Source organism: Ursus americanus, chromosome 3 (assembly GCF_024610735.1).
Source record: "Ursus americanus isolate L20-20 chromosome 3, mUrsAme1.1.p, whole genome shotgun sequence".
NCBI classification, from domain to species: domain Eukaryota; kingdom Metazoa; phylum Chordata; class Mammalia; order Carnivora; family Ursidae; genus Ursus; species Ursus americanus.
In genome coordinates this window covers 82,785,675-82,806,672 of record NC_142129.1, presented here as the reverse complement: position 1 = coordinate 82,806,672, position 20,998 = coordinate 82,785,675, and the positions used below count along the sequence as shown (strand labels likewise).

At 38.2% G+C, this 20,998-nt stretch overlaps 1 protein-coding gene and 1 pseudogene across 1 annotated transcript in view; one reads left to right on the top strand and one right to left on the bottom strand.

Annotated features, from left to right (window-relative positions):
• Positions 1 to 20,998, top strand: part of FBXL13 (F-box and leucine rich repeat protein 13) — a 209,149-nt gene that overhangs the window by 144,410 nt on the left and 43,741 nt on the right. The window contains exons 16-17 of the mRNA XM_045792187.2: positions 8,205 to 8,324; positions 9,109 to 9,235. Coding sequence (XP_045648143.1) covers positions 8,205 to 8,324; positions 9,109 to 9,235 — 247 coding nt within the window. The remainder of the gene's footprint in view (positions 1 to 8,204; positions 8,325 to 9,108; positions 9,236 to 20,998) is intronic.
• On the bottom strand, positions 3,576 to 7,386 carry LOC148110418 (translation machinery-associated protein 7 pseudogene; annotated as a pseudogene).

Genomic DNA, 20,998 nt, shown 5'->3' with positions numbered 1-20,998 from the left:
GAATCATGGACCCTTATAAGATTAAATGAATGCACAGGAACACTTATGGGCTACTTTTCCTCATGAGGGTTCTCATGGCTAGTTGAGTTTTAACAGGCCTTTTCCCAAATGGACTTTGTTAGTTGCTTAGGAGAAAACAGTCTTACTGAAGGGTTTCCTCTTGGTACTCTTGGTTAGATTTGTCCTCTGTGTGGAGTCCCTAACAGATGGAAAGATGACAAGTTCTTAATGAAACCCTTTCTTCAGCTGGGCATTGTGCTTCTATTCTGGTATTCTCAGGTGGGCAAGGATCAAATTCTTTTTTTTTTTTTTTTAAGATTTTATTTATTTATTTGAGGGAGAGAGAAAGCGAGAGACAGAGCATAAGTGGAGGGGGAGAGGCAGAGGGAGAAGGAGAAGCAGACTCCACAATGAAGTAGGCTAATATTGGGGGAAACATAAGACTAGTCAGAATAATAAGCTAAGCTACAAAAATCTTGACCCATGATCCATATTATTAAAACGGGGAAGCACCATGGGTTGGGGATGGGGGGGGACTGGATTTGAAATGGGGAAAACATGGATTATGAAATCAGGTTTCCAGGGAACAACCCAGCAAGGAATTGAGGCCTCCTGACAACAGCCACGTGAATGAGCTTGGAAGCAGACCTTTCAACCTTAGTCAAGCCTTCAAATGATTAAAGTCCCAGCAGGCATCTTGATTACAAGTTCATGAAAGACCCTGGGCTAGAACCATCCGCTAGTCCACTCCCAAATTCCTGACAACCAGAAACTGGGAGATAATAAATGTTTAAGCCACGAAGTTTGAGTTAATTTGGTACATAGTGATACCGAACAGATATACACACTGCATCTTATCGTATTAATATGTGAAATAAAATTGAATTTCATCCTCATATTTCACTCAGGCTTCTATAGGTTAACTACTTTTAACATAAATGGAGGTTTTCTACTTTCATAGTTGACAAGACACTTCAAATGACCCTTTGCCACAATTTAGTTTAGTTTAGTTAAAGGTGATGAAACATACTTTAAATACATTGCTGAGCCACGAAGAGTAAGAGAAAGATCCAATATCCAGTACTCTGATTCTGCACCACCCTCTCAATGAACACTCTGAGATGAATACTGAATAGCAAGTAAACATAAAAGGCATTGCTGCTCTGAGCATAGATGTTTATGTCAACACTGCCATTGAGAGAACCAATGTTGAGCAAGACTCAAGGTAGAGAAGCAGAACCTGAGACTTCCACCGGATCTGGAGCTCTCCAAGGGGGACAAAATGGTCTTGGGTAGGTAGTACCCACGCTCCCGCAAGAAGTTAGCTCAAAGCTTCTCTGGAGGAAAGCACTTTTTTTTTTCTTTTTCTAAAACATTTCAATTATTTATCTGAGAGAAAGAGAGAGGGAATGCATGAGTGGGAAGAAGGGGCAGAGGGAAAGGGAGAAGTAGACTCCCCGGTGAGCAGGGAGCCCAATGTGGGGCTTGATCTCAGGATCTGGAAATCATGACCTGAGCCAAAGGCAAACACTTAACCAACTGAGCCACCTACGCACCCCTGGAAAGCATTTTCTATTTAGGCCTCTAAGACTCCTTAAATTAAGAATAAGATATAGGTGCTCACAATTAAAAATTGTCACATGTATGAATATATGAATCACCATGAGAAAGAGTCACCAGAAACAGCAAAATAAATTTGACCTTCAAATAATTCTGATATTGGAGTTATCAAATATAGGATATTAAGCAAATATGTATGAAATGTTTGAAGAAATTAATGAAATCAGAAATACGCAGGCAACGAAATATGAGAAAATAACTAGATTTATTTAGAAAAAAACAACTTTTAGGAATAAAAAATTATACTATAGTTACTGAAATAAAGAAACCCAATGGATTGCCAATCAGCAGATTAGAACTCACTGAGGAGAGAAGTACAGAGATGGAAGATAATCTCTTCCATGACAGTGGAGTAAAAAAAAAAAGAAGATGAAAAATATGAAAGAGTATATCATAGGGTAAAAAGACAGAGAAGGTTTAGTAACAGAGTTTCAGATTAGATTTTAAAAATTCATCTATAAGAGACAAGCCTAAAACAGTAACTTTAAGAGCCAGAGAATATACATTTTCCTCAACCACACATCAATCCTTTTTAAAATGACTGTACATGAAGTTTTAAAGCAAGTTTCAACAACTTTCAAATTATCGGTATCAACAACTATATTCTCTCACTACAACGCTATTAAATTAGGAATCAGTAAGGAAAAGGTAAATTAAAAACATATATATGATTTAAAAGTAAAAATTCTGGGGTATCAGAATCACCTGAGGAGCTGAATAAAAACTACATTTGCCCAAGCCCTACCCTAGAGCTCCTGAATCCAAATATTTAGGAATGGAACCCCAGCTTCTGTATTTTTTTTTTGAAAAAACAACATAGATGCTTTTGATGCACAGTCAGAGTTGGGATTAACTACATTAACCAATTACCTGGGACCATTACCTGAATAATTCTTTTCTGTTGGCTTTTGATGCCTCCTGGATTACAATATAAAATGATAGGTACATATATATACATATTTATACATACATATACATATATATGTACATAAACACGTATGAGTAAATAAATGTCTGTTTTCAGACTACCTTTCCTGTTCCATTCACTTATCTGTCTTCTGTCTAATCTTATACGGTATTTTATCTGTAAAATGGGGAAAATAAGAGTATATACTCAGGACTGTTGTGAGGATCAAATATGTTAATCCATGTAATATGCTTACACACATAGTAAGCACTCAATAAATGTTACCTATTATTGCTTTATAATATGTTTTAATATCTAATGGAATTAGACTCTCCTTAGTAAGTTATTTTTTGCCAGTTTATTCTTCTAAATGAACTTTAGACACTTTTTTTTTTTTTAAATAATCTATGCCCACTGTGGGGCTTGAACTCATGACCGTGAGATCAAGAGTCACATGCTCTACCCACTGAGTCAGCCAGGTGCCCCTTCAAATGAACTTTAGAACAATTTGGCCACATTTCAGAAAAAATCCTATTGAGATATTAATTGAAACTGTGTTAAATATATAAATTAATTTTGTAAAAATATACAGTTTTACAAGAGTTATTTGATTTTCTCTTTATCCAAGAATTATTTATTGAAGATGTATTCAAATTTCCAAGTAGTTTATGGCTAATTATCACTTTGTAAATAATTTTCACTTTTATGACATCATGGTACAAAAAGATGGCTTGCACGATTTCCATCTTTTGGAATTGAGAGTTTTTTATTTAGTGGTAAAGGCGGTGGGGAAGATGATGATTATCTTGTTTAGTGTGTTGGATACCTTTAAATATTGCATGGAACTTAAACTGAATTAGTTATATTATTCTAATTTTTATGCCTCTTTTTGTTTGTCAAAAGCTCAGTCTACCAAAAAAATTGTATCTTAATTATGTTCTTTTTGAATTTCCAACATTTTCATTTTATTTTATATTTATGCTCTATTATATGTTGCATAAAAATTCATAACTTAAGTTACCAAAACAGACTGACCTTGGATCTCTTTTCTATAACAGAAAATATATTTATCATTGATTTTTATATTATTACTGTTTATATTATTATATTTATTAATATTATTCTTTATATTATTATATGTTTGGTATTTCTGTTGTGGATAAGAAATCCAGAGGTCAGTCTGATTTTTTTTTGATAACACACACACACACACACACACACACACACACACACACACACACACGTATTTTTAAAATCACTACATAATTACTCCTTTTCACTGTCATAGTTTCAAGGGGGAGGGAATATGATCTCAAGAATCTATACCCAATATACTAACTTCATTGTGGGTGGTAACTTTAATCAACATAAAATTACCTTGTAGTCTTAATATTTTTACTAGCATAGTGTTTTGACTCAATGTACTGATTATTTGCCACTGCGGTATTATTTTTATTTACATTTGCCTAATACATCTTTGTAAGTTTTTTGTTGTGTTGTCATTTTATTTTAAATGTGTTTCTTGTAGACTACTTATAATTTAGATTTTATTTGTTAAACCAATTTGATAATCCCTTGTATTTTAATAGCGGATATATTCAACTTATTCATTATTTATCATTATTATAAAACCGATATATTAGGTCTTCTTTGGCTTCTTCTATGTTTCTACTATTTGCACTTACTTTTTACCTTTTTGTTTTTATTTACTCTCTTTTTTAATGCATGGATCATGTTTTGCTATTTTACAAGCTTTTATATATCTCTGATTACTGCTTTGTTTTTATTTATTCTTATATCTTTCTAGAGAATCTTCTTCATTTAAAGATTGAATCCTGGTTCTCTGTTTTTTTTTTTTTATAATTTTATTTTATTTTATTTATTTATTTTTTTTAAAGATTTTATTTATTTATTTGACAGAGATAGAGACAGCCAGCAAGAGAGGGAACACAAGCAGGGGAGTGGGAGAGGAAGAAGCAGGCTCATAGCGGAGGAGCCTGATGTGGGGCTTGATCCCACAACACCGGGATCACGCCCTGAGCCGAAGGCAGACGCTTAACCGCTGTGCCACCCAGGCACCCCCCTGGTTCTCTATTTTTGATCTGATTTATTTTTAATTCCTTATATTTCGGCATTTCAAAGGAACTTTTCAAATATGCCTTCTACTTATTAATTTAATATTCTAAAATGGTCAGTTTTGGTTTGATAACTTAGGTTATTATTCTTATTGTTGAATTTTTAGTTTCTTTGTTATCTGTTCTCTTTTTTTTTCACTTGTTAGAGTATAGTCGACACAATGTTACATTAGTTTCAGGTGTACAACTTAGTGATTTGACACCTTTATACATTATGCTGTGTTCACCATCTGTATGTAGCTACTATCTGTCCTGTTACATCATTATTACAATATCATTAATTGGATTCCTTATGCTGTGCCTTTTATTCCTTTGACTTAGTCATAACTGGAAGCTTGTATCTCCTCTTCAGGATTTTGCTCATCCTCCCATCCCTCTGCCCTCTGGCAACCATCAGTTTATCCTCTGTATTTATAGGTCTGATTCAGCTTTTTGTTTGTTTATTCATTTGGTTTTCTTCTCTTTTTTAAAAATTTCACTTATGAGTGGAATCATATGGGGTTCTTTTTAGATTTTATTTATGAGTGGAATCATATGGTTTTGTCTTTCTCAGTCTGACTTATTTCACTTAGGTTCCTCTAGGTCCATCCATGTTGTCTCAAATGGCATGATCTCATCATTTTTATGGTTGTGTAATATTCTATTGTATGTACTGTATAGTGTGTGTATATATGTATGTATACCACATTTTCTTTATCCATTCATCAATTGATGAACACTTAGATTACTTCCATATCTTGGCTATTGTTAATAATGCTGCAATAAACATGGGGTGGATATATATTTTTTGAATTATTGTTTTCATTTTCTTTGAGTAAATATCCAATAGTGGAATTGCCAGATCATAGGGTAGTCCTATTTTTAATTTTTTTAGGCACCTCCACCAATTTACATTTCCATCAATGGTGTACAAATTTTCCCTGTTCTCCACATCCTTACCAATACTTATTATTTCTTGTCTTTTTGATTCCAGACACTCTGACAGCGGTGAGATGATATTTCATTGTAGTTTTGATTTGCATTTCCTTGGTGATGAGTGACATTGAGCATCTTTCCATGTGTCTGTTGGACATCTATAGGTCTTCTTTAGAAAAATGTCTATTCAGGTCCTCTGACCATTTTTAAATTGGATTCTTTGTTTTTTGGGTGTAGACTTGTATAAGCTCTTTTTTATGATTGATTGGTTTTTTCTTTTTACAAAAGTTTATTCTTAAATGTACAACAGGATCTAAGACTGCACTTCATTCTAGCTGTAGGTGGCAACAGATGCTATGACAGGGAATCCAGATGTTTAAACAGGAATGGAATTAAGGATCACCATTGCCTCAGGCACAAGGAACAGCTCACTTTTTGCCAGATTTCTTTTTTTTTTTTTAAGATTTTATTTATTTATTTGACAGAGAGAGAGAGAGCAGCAGAGGGGAAGCAGACTCCCTGCTGAGCAGGGAGCCTGATGCAGGACTCCATCCCAGGATCCTGAGATCATAACGTGAGTCAAAGGCAGACACTTAACTGACTGAGCCACCTAGGCGCCCTTTGCCAGATTTCTTAATTCCACCTGTGGCCCTGGAGCCCTTCCCCGTGGTCCTTGCTTTCAGCTCCTTGGGTTTCTTCTGCTCCTCTTTCTGTTTCTGCTTGAACGCCTTACCTTCCTCATCCATCTCCTAGGGCTGCTTCAGGGGCCTCTTCCTGCCACCTTTGTGGCTGGACATGGCGCCTGTCGCCCCTTCTCCAAGCCCTGCCACCAGAAGCTGACTTTTTTAAGTTCTTTATATATTTTGGATATTAACCCCTTATCAGATATAATTTGCAAACATCTTCTTCCATTCAGTAAGTTGCCGTTTTGTTTTGTTGGCTTCTTTTGCTATGCAAAAGGTTTCTTTTTGATGTAGTCCCCCAATAGTTTATTTTTGCTTTTATTTCCCTTGGCTTAGAAGACATATCTAGAAAAACCTAGATATCTAGAAAAATATTGCTGTGTTTGCCATCTGTTTTTTATCTCAGGTGGCCACCTTTTCATCTTAGAATGCATCTTAGAATATTTTTGTTACAGCCAGGTTGCTCCTTATTAATTACTACTGCTTCTTTACACTGTTTAATAAGTTCTAATGTTTTTGTATTTTCTTTTAAAAATCCTTTTCAGAGGTATGCTTTCTCAAGTCTTACAAATGCCATGCCGTATTTGTTTTCTGGTTAGTAAAAATATCTCTCAATGAGTGTACCCCAGCCCTGGTGTTTGCCAAGACATAAGTTAATCAGTTGTATTTACACTCTCCTTCTTCCTTCTCCCCTCCCATTCTCCCATCCACCAGGCCCTTAACTGCTTTCCCAGGTGCTGCCAGAGTCCCCCTGTCCTATTACAGATGGAAGGTGAGTTGATGGACGTAGGAGGTATCCACTTAATGTGGCCCATTCAACTGAAACAGGCCCATTCACCTTCTGCCTGCACTGCTCAATTCTTTGTAAATCTGACCAAAGAGGGTATAAGAGATGTCAGCAGTCAACATATATGGCTCCCAAGGCTCTTCCCATCAGTACACATACCTATAGGATTGTTGTGTGTGAAACTCACCTCTCTTAGGATGCAGTGTGCAATCTCCTATTGTGCTTTATTTACTGAAATTCTTTTTAGAAGGAACTGGTGGTGTCCAAATAGAATTAGAAATAAAGCTCCCGGGGCGCCTGGGTGGCACAGCGGTTGAGGATCTGCCTTCGGCTCAGGGTGTGATCCTGGCGTTGTGGGATCGAGCCCCACATCAGGCTCCTCTGCTGTGAGCCTGCTTCTTCCTCTCCCACTCCCCCTGCTTGTGTTCCCTCTCTCGCTGGCTGTCTCTATCTCTGTCAAATAAATAAATAAAATCTTAAAAAAAAAAAAAGAAAAGAAATAAAGCTCCCAGTGGAAGACAGGGAATGGATGGGCCAAACAGACTTCCAGCCATTTATAAAGCATGGTTCGGGGTGGGGGATGGAAATGGTACTGACACACAGGTGTCTCTGATTAGGGATAGACAGTGTGGGAAGACTGAGGTCAAGGTCTTCTTCCAGGTTTTCTGTACTAAAGCAGGAAAAATATCCGTAGGATTTTCAGTCCAGCTAACTTGACCTTGTATTTAGTGAAAATTCTTGCAAGATTCTGGCTGTAGTTTGACTGTTAGTCTTGGTTCTCCCTTTCCTAAGTTTTGGTGTTTTTCTTTTACAGGAGACTGTGTCAGGGACTACTTAACTTGATCACATTTTAACCCCAAAGAGACCTTAAGAATCATCTGTCTTGTTAATAATTCTAATAATCATGCCATCTAATTAAATGAACAATGAACAGGAGGAACATATTAATTAATACTTCTCCCATGACTATCATTTATACTTTTTCTATTATACTAAAAGTTATATGATCAAATCTGGTTTTAAAATGTTGACACGATACCCGTATAAAGATATTACTATGCTATTTTAGAATGTATTGAATGTAGTAACTATTACTTAAGTAGTACTCTATACATTTACATATAAAATCACATATAAAGCTTTTCTCTTTCCTACAGAATTGGTGATATGGGACTAAGGCAATTTCTTGATGGTCCTGTGAGCACAAGGATAAGAGAGCTAAATTTAAGTAACTGTATCCAACTGAGTGATGTCTCTATTGTGAAACTATCAGAGCGGTATGATAAAACCATAAAATTTTACATCATATCATTAGTAATTGTGTATCTGCTAATAGGAGAGATCAGAGATAGACCTTCAGAGCCATTTGGGAAATACCAGGAGACCAAGAAACTGGTCTAATTCTCAGTGAAATAAAATAAAAGACATTGGAGTCAGATTAAACTAGTCTTTTGATCATATCTGAGATGTTTCTTATTAATCTCACATTAGAGAATATTTGAGACAGACTCACTAATGAAGTTATCACTATCTAGACATGAGTGACTTCTCTGCACCTTTCAAGGGTATTATCTCTATGTAAACCTTTACTCCAGCATTTCCCAAGGGATGTTCTAGGTGGTGGGTACATTCCTGATCCTCCTTACTTGTCAGAGATCTTGTGTACAGTAAGTAAGGGTCAATTCCTATAGCAAATGTGTAAGGGATAAATGAGAAACTTGACCTTGTACTTTTAGTGGTCATTCATCATACTTACATGATAGTTTTTTGTATACATGTGTTATTTTTTCTTATTAGAAATTGTGATATGAAAGGAAACCATAGATATAATAAATAATATATATTATTATAATACATATATAATATATAATAATCCACCTCCCTTTCATCTTACTTTGTAATGACAAATTATTTTCCACTTTTAAGTTTACTCTTACATTGAGAAAAAGAAAGTCTTTGCTATAATACCATTTGCTTCTCTCAGATAGTTTTGATATAAAGAAATTGCTACTGAGACTGTGATTAAAGTTAAAATTAATTCTTCATACTACTTTCTTTCAGCTGCTCTAACTTAAACTACTTGAGTTTACGAAATTGTGAATATGTGACTGACCTAGGAATTGAATATATTGTGAACATCTTTTCTTTGCTGTCAATAGATCTCTCTGGAACACACATCTCTGATGAGGTAAAGAAAAGTTTCAAAATAGTTCAACGACTTTTATTGTTTCCAGTAATATAATCATTTTTCACTTTGTAAACAATGACGAGAATATCAGTTATTTTTATTTCCTAAATTATTAGATTATAAAAGGTAAGATTAGGAATATTGTTTCTGGAATAGTGATAGATGAGGTTATTTGTAAATCAATGGTCTTGTTTCTCTGCTTATGAAATGGCAAATTCAGTATTTTGAGCAAAGTCCTGACAGATTGGAATGTCACATGATAGATCTGAAATCTGTTTCTTAATAGAAATTTAGTAATGTGGACATAATATATTCCAGTTGGCTTATATGTTTTTCTTGCGGACTGAACATTCTGTAAGACTACCTGAGTGCCTTGAGATCTCACTCTGTAGTTCAAAACTGAGATCCAGAAATAGCCTCATCAAATCTACAAAAGAATACATTTTGAAGAACTAATTTCTGGGGTGCCTGGGTGGCGCAGTTGGTTAAGTGTTGGACTCTTGGTTTTGGCTCAGGTGGTGATCTCAGGGTCCTGAGATTGAGCCCCTCATCAGGGTTCATGCTTAGCACATAGTCTGCTTGGGACTCCCTCTCCCTCTGCCCCTCCCCCCATGCTCTCTCTCTCTAAAATAAATAAATAAATCTAAAAAAAAAGAGGCACTCATTTTTTGCAAGCTGCTGATGCTACTCATCAGAGTTGAAACTCAGTTCACTCATCCTATCCCTCCAGCACTGCCCCCACTTACTAATCAAAAGGAAGATAAACCCAGAGATTTGCCAGGTTTCTGAAAGAATTTAATGGGCTGTAGTTAGATAAGGAATGCATTGGCTTCTCTAAAAGATCAGGCATTGGAAGGGATAGAGGAAGACAACAAAGCTGAGAATCTCTCATCTGCTTGCTAAATCCCTGTTCATCCCTCAAGCTCATCAAATACCACCTGTGAGGCCTTCTCTGAAAAGCCCTTCCTTCCAGGCAAGTATAGGAACTACTTCTCTATGTGGATCTCCAGCCCCAGCACATCCTTGGACATAATCTATTTCTCTCCGTTTCTCACTGCATTACTGATACCCGTGTTGCATCCACTCTTCCCCAACATTTAGTGGGCTCTGTTAGATGTAAGACTAGGTTCTTTCCTTTTTTTTTTTTTAATCTAAGAGTGAATTTAGATTCAGCCTCTATTCTGCTAGATGGTCTCCTTTCCCTTTCCTTCCATCTATGTGTGATATGAGACTGGGGTGCGGACAGTTACATGGAGTCAACTCGTTATGGTGGAGGCAAGTCTGATCTTTTCAATGTTGTCTTCTGTCCAAGCTGGGACATACTGGGATGGCTGTGAACTCGTTTGGTCTTTGGTTTCCTGTTTAGTTAGATCCCTGATGTGTCTTCCTAGTCCCAGCTCCAAAGCCCCTTTAAGTCTTCTGGCTCCTTTGTCATGTGTGCCTTGCTTTGGGCCCCCCTGGGCATGGGGAATCTGTGAGGATGTCTTAGGTCCGAAGTCCTAAACATCCCCTGTAGACATTTTCCAGGCTCTCACATCTGGGTGTATTTGCCCTCAGGCCCATGCCTCACCCTTCTCTCACTCTGCCACAGAGTAGCTGACTCCTGTCCATTGGATTCAGTTGGGTTTGGTGCTTGCGAGGCATTTGTGAGCAGTTGGAGGGTAAGAAGAAGGAAGAGGTCAGAGTTTACTTCCACCTTTCTTTGCATCATCATCATCAGCCACATTTCCTTCGAGATCTTTTCCCTCCAATCAGGCCTCTTGTGGTTCCAATCTCCCTGATGACCTTGGCCCTTGGGATCTAATAACACCATCTCTTCTCATTGGTCCTCCAGCACAGGGGGAGTAGTAGCTTCCCACTGCTGCTCACATCTCTAGATTTGTCATTATCTTATTTGGCTTCTCAGTTTCTCTGCCACAAATGTAGCCAATTCCCTGTTATACTGAAATTTCCTCAGTTTTAAATAGAGTTGTTTCTTTTTTTTTAATTAATTTATTTATTTTTTATTTTTATTTTATTTTTTTTAATAATGATTTTTTATTATATTATGTTAGTCACCATACAGTACATCCCCGGTTAAATAGAGTTGTTTCTATTTTCTTCTTTATATCTTAGCTGATACAATAGCAAATATAGGAAAGGTCAGATGCCTTGTTGCTTTTCACAACCTACCAGGGAAAGGTGGGATGGGCTCCCGTTTACTTAGATACCCAAACCTATCAGGAGGTTCCAACCTTCTCTCCAGATGACTAGAGTCCAGGGAGGTCTAGAGCAGGGCCCTGTATGGGGGGAACATCTCATTCTTTGTTTCCCTCTAGCTCCCCCTTCCTCTGTTCTTTCCCCCTCCTCCCTGTTCCTCTCCCTTTCCCTGATCTCTCTCTTCTTTTCTCCTTTCCCTTCTGTTCCTCTCCCTTGTTCACTTTTCTGCTCTTCTTTTCTTCTGACATAGACTAATCTGGGGGTGGAAAAAATGTTCCAACTGATTACATGGTTTGAGAAATATTATGTCTCAAGTCTTTCATGGTTTAAAATTTAAAGCTTAAAGGCCTAGGACTTTTTTTTCCTCCTGTGTTCTTCTGTAAAAACCATTCCCTGACACATACAAGTAGATGCCCAGCTGCTGTTAGAAGGGTCATGAGGTAACAAGTAGAGGATCAAAGCACATCATAAAACACATCAAAATATGATCCACCACAGCACTCGTCATAAGCCTGGAGTGTCTGGTGAACATTTGTGGAACAAAGCAGTGAAGCTTAAATGCTTTATCCTAGGTTTTAGCATTTCAGGAAAACTCAATTTTTATTTTCAAAGACCACATATTAAAGTTTTATCTACTGAGGACAAGTTAAAAACTTAGGATATAGGGGCACTTAGGTGGCTCAGTCAGTTAAGCATCTGCCTTTGGCTCAGGTCATGATCCCAGGGTCCTGGGATCGAGCCCTACATTGGGCTTTCTGCTTGGCAGGGAGCCTACTTTTCCCTCTCCCTCCACCTCTCCCCCTGCTCGTGCTCTCTCTCTCTCTGTCAAAATAAATAAATAAAATCTTAAAACAAAACAAAACAAAACCCTTAGGATTTAGCCTCAAGTCCCTTTCACTGTTTTTTTTTTCTTGTAAAGAATATACATAATCTGAGAGAGCTGGAAATGGGTATCTATGGGGAGAATGCCAGTTATGTTCTGCTAAAATATTGAAAAGTAAGTCTTCTGAAGGTTGTTGTTTTCTTCCTCCAAATTGGTTAAATTCCGATCTAAAAGGCAAATGATTGACACTACAGTACTACAACAGCTGTGGAAGCTAATCTCAGTCAAAATAAAATGAGTCAGCTCGGATATCAACTTGGGCAGCTAAACACTAGTCTGGACTGTAGGTCTGATGAAGTGCAAATCTGACTAGAGACTTAACATTTGGGATTTAAACCCTGGAATGTTGCAGATATCCACTAGAGATCAAATGTGACCAATTGTGCCTCTTGAAAAAAAAAGTTTCTTACATTTTCTAATAATTATGTTCACTCTCAATTCTTTTTAATGAGTTTTCAGTTAGAATCTACTATTTGGTTAACAAATCTTTATTCTGACTACTTTGTACTCAGTGCTGGGGATGCTGGAATGGATAAAACAGACATGGCTTCTCAGGCGTGGGGCAAGTGGTTACAAACTGTGATGGGTGTGGGAAACAACCTTGCTCAGAGTCAGAGAAAACCTTTTTCAAGAGAGAAAGAAGGGGTATGCGCTGAGTCAAAGAAACAACCTGAATAAAGACATAGAAGTTTAAAAGTATGGTGGCATCACAGAAATTTGCACATTTGGGTATGGCTTGATCGTGACGAGAGTGGTGAGAGATGATGCTTAAGAGACACAGGGTCCAGGTCATGAGGGGCGCAGAAACCACGTCGAGGAATTTGTTCTCTGCCCTTTTGGCAATGGAAGTACACTCAGTAGCATCAATTAGGTTGTAACAAGGTCAGATAGACAAGTTTTAAAGATGACTCTATCTGCTGGATAGACATAGGAATAATAGATGAACTACAGACTAATTATAAAGCAGTAATCCAGCTGCGACTGTCTACATTAAGGCTGGAGCGCTGGAGCAAAGTCTGCAGATTTGAGAGGCACTGAGGAAAAAGAATCAACAGGAGACAGAAATAGACCAAGTATGGGGGTAAAGAAGAGAGGGAGGGAATCAAAGATGATGCCAGATTTTTGGCTTGAGCCTCTGCATAAATGGCGGTATCCCTTACTGAGCTGTGTCCTTTCCACAGTGGGAGGAGAAGGTTTGCTGTTTCTCTGAGTCACATGCAAGACAGCTGTACAGAGATGTAGAGAGCTCAGAAAATAAGCAGAGAAATCACTGAAATTCACTCCTCAGAGGCAGAAGAGCCTTTTAGGTTTGCAGAGAGTGAAGGGGTGTTGCATTCTGAAAATCATGGAAACTCATGAGGAAGTTAATTAGCAAGAGCACAAACACATATAGGAGGAAGCGAAGAGGAGAACACAGTTATTTCAAACTGTATACATTTCTTATAATAATTAGAAAATAGTGAATAATGTATCATCCATGAATAAAAGTTGTTTAAGAAGTTACCTGATAAGCACATTTTAAAGAATGAGTAAATACATCAATTTTCCTCTTCCATTATGAAGAGGACAGGGTTTACTAGTGAGGAAAATAGCTTACTAATGTGATGGTGTCCTTTTTTAAAAAAGATCCACTTATTTATTTTAGAGAGAGGGGAGGGGCAGATAGAGAGAGAGAAATTCAAGCAGACTCCACGATAAGCATGGAGCCCCACAAGGGGCTCAATGCAGGGCTCCATGTGGGGCTTGATCTCATGACCCTGAGATCAGGCCCAAGCTGAAACCAAGAGTTGAATGCCCAACCGACTACACCACCCAGGTGCCCCTAATGTGATGGTATCTAAAAGTATCTGTAAAAGTCTTTAATCCCCCATAACTTTTCTTAATGTCTAATTAAATAGGATGTTATTCATTCCCTTCCTACCCTGGAGGATCGTTTGAATATGAGGTTATATTTCCACGTATGTGGGAAAATGTTTTCCTCTAGTTAGGAGAATTATCACCTACTAAGACCACACTACCCACGGCTAGGGCAGTTCAATCCATTGCTTAAGTTGCCTTAGTCACTGCCATATTTGCTGTTTAAAGGGAAAGTGAGTCAGAGCAATGTTCCAGACAGTGTGCTTAGATGGTGGTTTAGGACTCTTTCATTTGCTTGATGTTTGAAATTTTTAATTATGAGTACTGTATCCTGAGTGCCTATTATGCAGGCAATCTCCTGGAACCCCTCACTAGGATGTGAGATCCATTAGACTGAGACTCTGGTTTGTTCATTGCCGCTTTCGCAGAACCCTGGGATACTAGACACTTGATAAATACTCACTAAATGAAGGAACAAATGCTGAGCTCTAGGGTTACCAAATGTGAATAAGACCTGTTCTCTGTGGCCCAATTTGGAAGGGTAAGTATGGGTAATTTAAATATGGTGTGGCAGGTGTAGTGTTGGAGGAAGAGAGGAAGGGATCTTTTAACTCAGCCTGCTCCACACACACAAATGCATGCTTGCTCAAGGAACTTTACGTAGCTTAATACTACTAAAAATACTAGGAAAAGGAGATGTCACTGAGGAATTCCATACTGTGCTAAGGAGCTTGGACTTGAACCAGTGGATGATGAAATAGCACTTAGTAGGGAAGTCACAGTCATAGTTAGCCTCCCATTTTAGATAGATTATTTGGGTTGTTCTCTGGGGGACAGATTGGAGGGGAGAAAGACTAAAGGAAGAGACCGGTGGGAGGTCTTTTAGTAGCTAGAGAAATATATGATGGGTTTTTGAACTAGGTAGAGGCCAGAACTAGCATGAAGAGAACATATTCAAGAATACTTTGGACATAAAGCTGAAAGAACTTGGTGATTGATTAGTTATGGGCGATCAGGACCTCAGGTGAAGGTGGAAGGAAAAGAATGATTCCAAAAATCTGACTTTGGGTGGATGGAGGTCCTACCTCAAAAAGAGAGGTAATAGGTTTTGAGGGGAAGCTGATTTCACTTTTATCAGACATAGAGTGTCTAGCATATTCAGGCCAAAGGCTTGGGAGAGAGATCCTGAAGGGAGATTCAGATTTGGGAGTCAGCATGGAGGCATGAATGTGACCAAGATCCTCAGAGAGTGTGGGGAGTAAGGAGAAATGTGCACCCTTGAAGGACACATCAGAATACCAATATTTAAGGAGTGGGAATAAGATGAATCCATAAAGGAGAATAAAGAAAGAAGGTGAGAAAGGCTGTAAGAGAACCAGGTGAGTGTAGTCAGGTGAACAGGATTGAGGGAATATCCAACAGTGTTTAATAAAACACAGAAGCTAAATCAGGAAATGACCAAAATTTGAACAAATATTTACTGTTACTTAAACAGATCCCTGCCTACCCTCCCAATATCATCTCATGCCCCTTCTCCCCTCATTCCCTTTTCCTCCAGCCCCACTGCCTTCTTTTAGCTTCTCAAACAAGTCAAAATCTTTCCTACCTCAGGACCTTTATACATGTTGTACCTTCTGCCTGGGATGCACCTTTTTCTATTCTTCATGTGCTTAGATAGGTAGATGCTGAGCAAGTAATCACTGATGATCATAAAATAATGAAAACATCTTGGCATAAGCGAATAATGCCTTTTAAGATTTTTTGAAATAATTTTATAATAAACATTGGTCACACTTTCCATAATTATCAGAAACTCACACTTCTCAGTCTAGGTCATTCCAAGGCAATGTCAATGGGTTTTATTTTATTGATGCATTTTTTCTTTAAGAAAACATAAATCACATGGTGATATTAATGTCTCTAGATTTTTTTTTCTAAATAGGTAAGAATTCTCTAGTTCCTAATATATCATACCTTAGTTCTGTCAGATTACAGCATAGTTCCCCAGAGAGGTGTTATCTATTTAGATGGCCTCAAAGTCATAATACCTCTTGAATCACTGGTAGCACAAAAATTATTTTCAAATTGAATTGCAAAAAAAAAAAAAATTCTGATTGAATATTGGCATGTGGTTTCCATGTTAATTTTAACTGTACGTGTTATAAAGTGTAGTCTAAAATCTCTTCTATCTATCCCTCTGTCTCCTCTCCGTCTCTACTGCCACTGCCATAGTTCAAGCACTCTTTCTCCTTACTAACTTCTCTTGCCTTAAGTATCACTGTCTTCAAAGCTCTTCTCCACTGGGCTGCAGGGTGACCCTTCCACATGCAAATTGGAGCCTATTGCTTCCTTGCTCAGATTTCTTCAAGAGCTTCATTGATTATTGTATATGGTCTAACCAATCTAGTGTAGAGGTCCAATCTCTTCCTGAGGTGGCCCCTACCTATCTCTACTGCCTCACTTCTACCAGATACCCACTTTTCATCTTTAGCCCCACAGACACACAACTGACTCTCCTGCAGCTCCTCAAACATGTCCCACTCTCCTTGCCTTCCTATCTCTGCAAGTTATTCCCTCTGCCTGAAAGACACCCTCTCCCCTTGTCTGCCTAGTAAATTTTTGCTTATCCCTCAAGTTTCAACTGTGTGAAGCTCTCTTGGAATTCCTGGGCAGACTTAGGATCTCTCTGTCTTGTTTCCACTGTACTTTACAATGCCCCCACTAAAGCCATTAACTCATTATATTTTCATATTTTTTCCACACCAGCCTCCCTACAACACTGTAAGCTTCCTGATGGTAAAGGCTGGAGCAGCCCAGCTTTGGGAAGCCTAGTATAATACCTTGTACATAGAGGCACATAAAAGCTTTGGTTTGTGAGTCAGTGGGTGAGTGAATGAATGAATCTCATACCATTTCTTTCCTTTCAACCAAACACATAATGCTTCTTTAAATTCCACATTTTCTCAGCTATGCTGTGAGCTGGAGTAGGAGTGCTTACAGCTGCATGTTTTAATCTGATGATACACTTTCAAGAGACCACCCATCTGCATGGAACACACACATAAATAAGTCCTGAGGCTCAGTGAAGCAAAATCTCTAAAGCAGGAAACACATGAAATCACTTGGGATTCAATAAATAGAAAGAATGGGAGTTAAAAGGAAGCAGGGAAACTCGGAGGCAAATGGGTTTGCCTTGGCTTTTCAAAAGCACATAACAAGAAGTCTGCTCTGGTTATACTCTTTCATATGGAGCTTGACCTCTTTTTAATCCTTTCTAGGCCCTTCTCCTAGCTAGTGTCCTTATCTGAATCTGTTGATACCATCATTAGCAATACTGGTATTCCTTACAGAGGCTACAGACAATTGTCTGCTGTTTTAAGCAAACAATTGTCTGCTGTTTTAAGCAAATGTTTACTGGAAACATTGCAAAAAGAAGTGACCAACTTAAGCTTGTCACTTCTCTCAAGGAGAATCTTTGGTGCCAGAACCCTCCTCTTGACCTCTATCAGATAGGAGGCAAGTAGTCTCAAGGCCAGCTGCTCTATTTCTAGGTAACAAAGATGCTGATTTTCTTCCCTCCGTAAACATATAGAGGACCTATTTCTGTGTGTTGACCAAAGCCTGCTTTCCTTTAGACCTACAGGTCGGTAGATTAGATCAGAGTGGTTAATACATTTAAAAATATGATTACAAAATTCATATAATCAAGTATGTAGAAATAATAAAAATAATTGAGAAAAAGAAAGGTAAACTATTTTTATAAAATTTTAATTGCTAACCATAGTATAAAAGGGAAAATCACTTGGGAGGTTAAAATACATTCTGAAGGACTTTGTACAAGATAGCATTTTCAGTGCTTTTAGGAAGAGGATGTGTTAATTGAGTTAAAACATATTTCCAATGGACTATGAGAAACAAACTGAGGACTTCAGAGGGGAGGGGGGTGGGGGAATGGGATAGACCGGTGATGGGTAGTAAGGAGGGCACGTATTGCATGGTGCATTGGGTGTTATACACAACTAATGAATCATCGAGCCTTACATCGGAAACCGGGGATGTACTGTATGGTGACTAACATAATATAATAAAAAATCATTAAAAAAAAATAAATAAAACATATTTCCAAGTATAAGTTTTGTTCTTTATCCCTAAAAGAATGTGGTAAGCAGCACCAAACAGAACAAATCTTTCAGAAAGGAACGTATGAAATATAAACCCTAATTCACATAATTAGGGAAGGGAAATAGAGTCTATCCAAGAATTCTGAGAGTATGCCAGCAAGATAAGAGAAAATTGGCTCCATAAAAACAGATAGTTTTATAGACTCCTTGTTCATTCACAAATATTTATTCATTGTCAACTGGGTATTAAACACCATGCAAGGTTCTGGAAGTACTAAATTGACAGCCATAGTTCTGGTCTCAAGGTGCAGTCTGGTGGCAAAATAATAACAAGAGTAACAACACTGCTTCGTTAAAAGTTACCAAAAGCATAAGTTCAAAGTGTGCTTTCACATCCTGTCTGGTGTCATCACACTAGGCTACACTGGGCAACTTACTTAACCTCTCTGTGCCTCCATTTTCCTGTCTTTAAAACAGTGTTTATAATATACTTTCCTCATAGTGTTGTGAGGAGTAAATAAGATAATAAATGTAAACTGCTTAACACAGTCCCTGGCACATGGTAAGCATGCAATATATCTTAGCAATGATTTACTCAAATTTGACATATGAGGTATGTTTGATGTGATGAAGAGATACACGCCTGAGTCCATATGCTGTATCTTGGCAGCATGGATGAGTTGAAAAGTGAGTGCTTATGTCTCTGTTGTCTATTTGTAGAGCAGTCAGGGGACACTTTTCAGCTTTTGAGGTGCAGCTTAAGGCTTCAGTAGGTGTTTGCAAAGTAAAGACAGACATTCTCAGTGGAGCAGGTGGGAAGGCATGGAGACATGAGAGAGGGTTCTGTGTTGGGGGATCCACAGGCGACTATGTATCATCGTAGCATGGCCCAAGGAGATAGAGGATGAGGCTGGAGAAAGGTGGAAGGCAGAATGTGACTGGCTTTGGGTTCCCTGCAAAGTGATTCAGGCTATGTGCTATATGCAATGGGAGCCACTGAAGAACTCTGAGTAGAACTCGCACAGCTAGAAATGAGGTTTTGATAGTGTTGGCAGAAGGCACATGCATGAGAGATATTTAGAATGTATATAGGTAGGGCTTGGTGATTGATTGGCTGGCTATGGAGAGCAGAGGGGATAGGAGGAAACATAGACAATGCCCAAGTTTTTACTTGGTCAACTGCAAACATGGTGGTACAGTTAACCAGAAAAAGAACGTAAGAGAGAGATTAAGACTTGGAAACAAGATGCTGAATTCCATTTTCGACATGTTTGAGTCCAGTACTAGGACACATCTCTCTACACTATGGGCCCTTTCAATCCTGAGTGACAAAAAGGAGACATAGCTACTTGACTTTTGAAATCACCATTTTTGTTTTGTTTTGTTTTGTTCCTCAGTATGTCTGGCAAGGGATCACAGGAATTAGGTATATTCCAATTCAACCATTACCTGAAAGCAGAAAATTTACACGAAGATTTTCATAAATCTCTCCCAAATTCTATCCCCTCTATCACAACTTACAACTAATTTTATCCTCGGGAGGGGGGGGAGCAAACATGTAGAAAATGAAACTGGACCATTTTCTTACACCATACACAAAGATAAACTCAAAATGGATGAAGGACCTCAATGTGAGACAGTAATCCATCAATATCCTAGAGGAGAACACAGGCAGAAAACTTTGTGACCTTGGCCACAGCAACTTCTTGCTAGACATGTCTCCAAAGGCAAGGGAAACAAAAGCAAAAATGAACTACTGGGACTTCATCAAGATAAAAAGCTTCTGCACAGCAAAGGAAACAGTCAACAAAACTAAAAGGCAATCTATGTAATGGGACAAGGTATCTGCAAATGACACATCAGATAAAGGGCTAGTATCCAAGATCTATAAAGAACTTAACAAACTCAACACCCAAAAAACAAAGAATCCAGTCAAGAAATGGGCAGAACACATGAACAGACATTTCTCCAAAGAAGACATACAAATGGCCAAGACACATGAAAAAAGGCTCCACAACACTGGCCATTAGGGAAATACAAATCAAAACCACAATGAGATACCACCTCACATCAGTCAGAATGGCTAAAATTAACAAGACAGTAAACAACAAATGTTGGCGAGGATGTGGAGAAAGGAGAACCCTCTTACACTGTTGGTTGTAATGCAAGCTGGTACAGCCGCTCTGGGAAACTGTATGGAGGTTCCTCGAGAAGTTAAAAATAGAGCTACCCTACGACCAAGCAATTGCATTACTAGGTATTCACCCCAAAGGTACAAATGTAGTGATCAGAAGGGGCACCTGCATCCCAATGTTCATAGCAGCAATGTCCACAATAGCCAAACTGTGGAAAGAGCCAAGATGTCCATCAACAGATAAATGGTTAAAGAAGATGTGGTATATACATACAATGGGATATTCCTCAGCCATCAGAAAGGACAAATACATGCCATTTATATTAACGTGGACAGAACTGGAGGGTATTAGGCTGAGTGAAATAAGTCAATCAGAGAAAGAAAATTATCATACAGTTTCACTCATATGTGGAATATAAGAAACAGTGCAGAGGATCATAAGGGAAGGGAGGGAAAACTGAATGGGAAGTCATCAGAGAAGAAGAAAAACCATGAGAGACTCTGGACTCCAGGAAACAAACTGAGGGTTACAGAAGGGAGGGGGGGGTGCGTGGATGGGGTAACTGGGT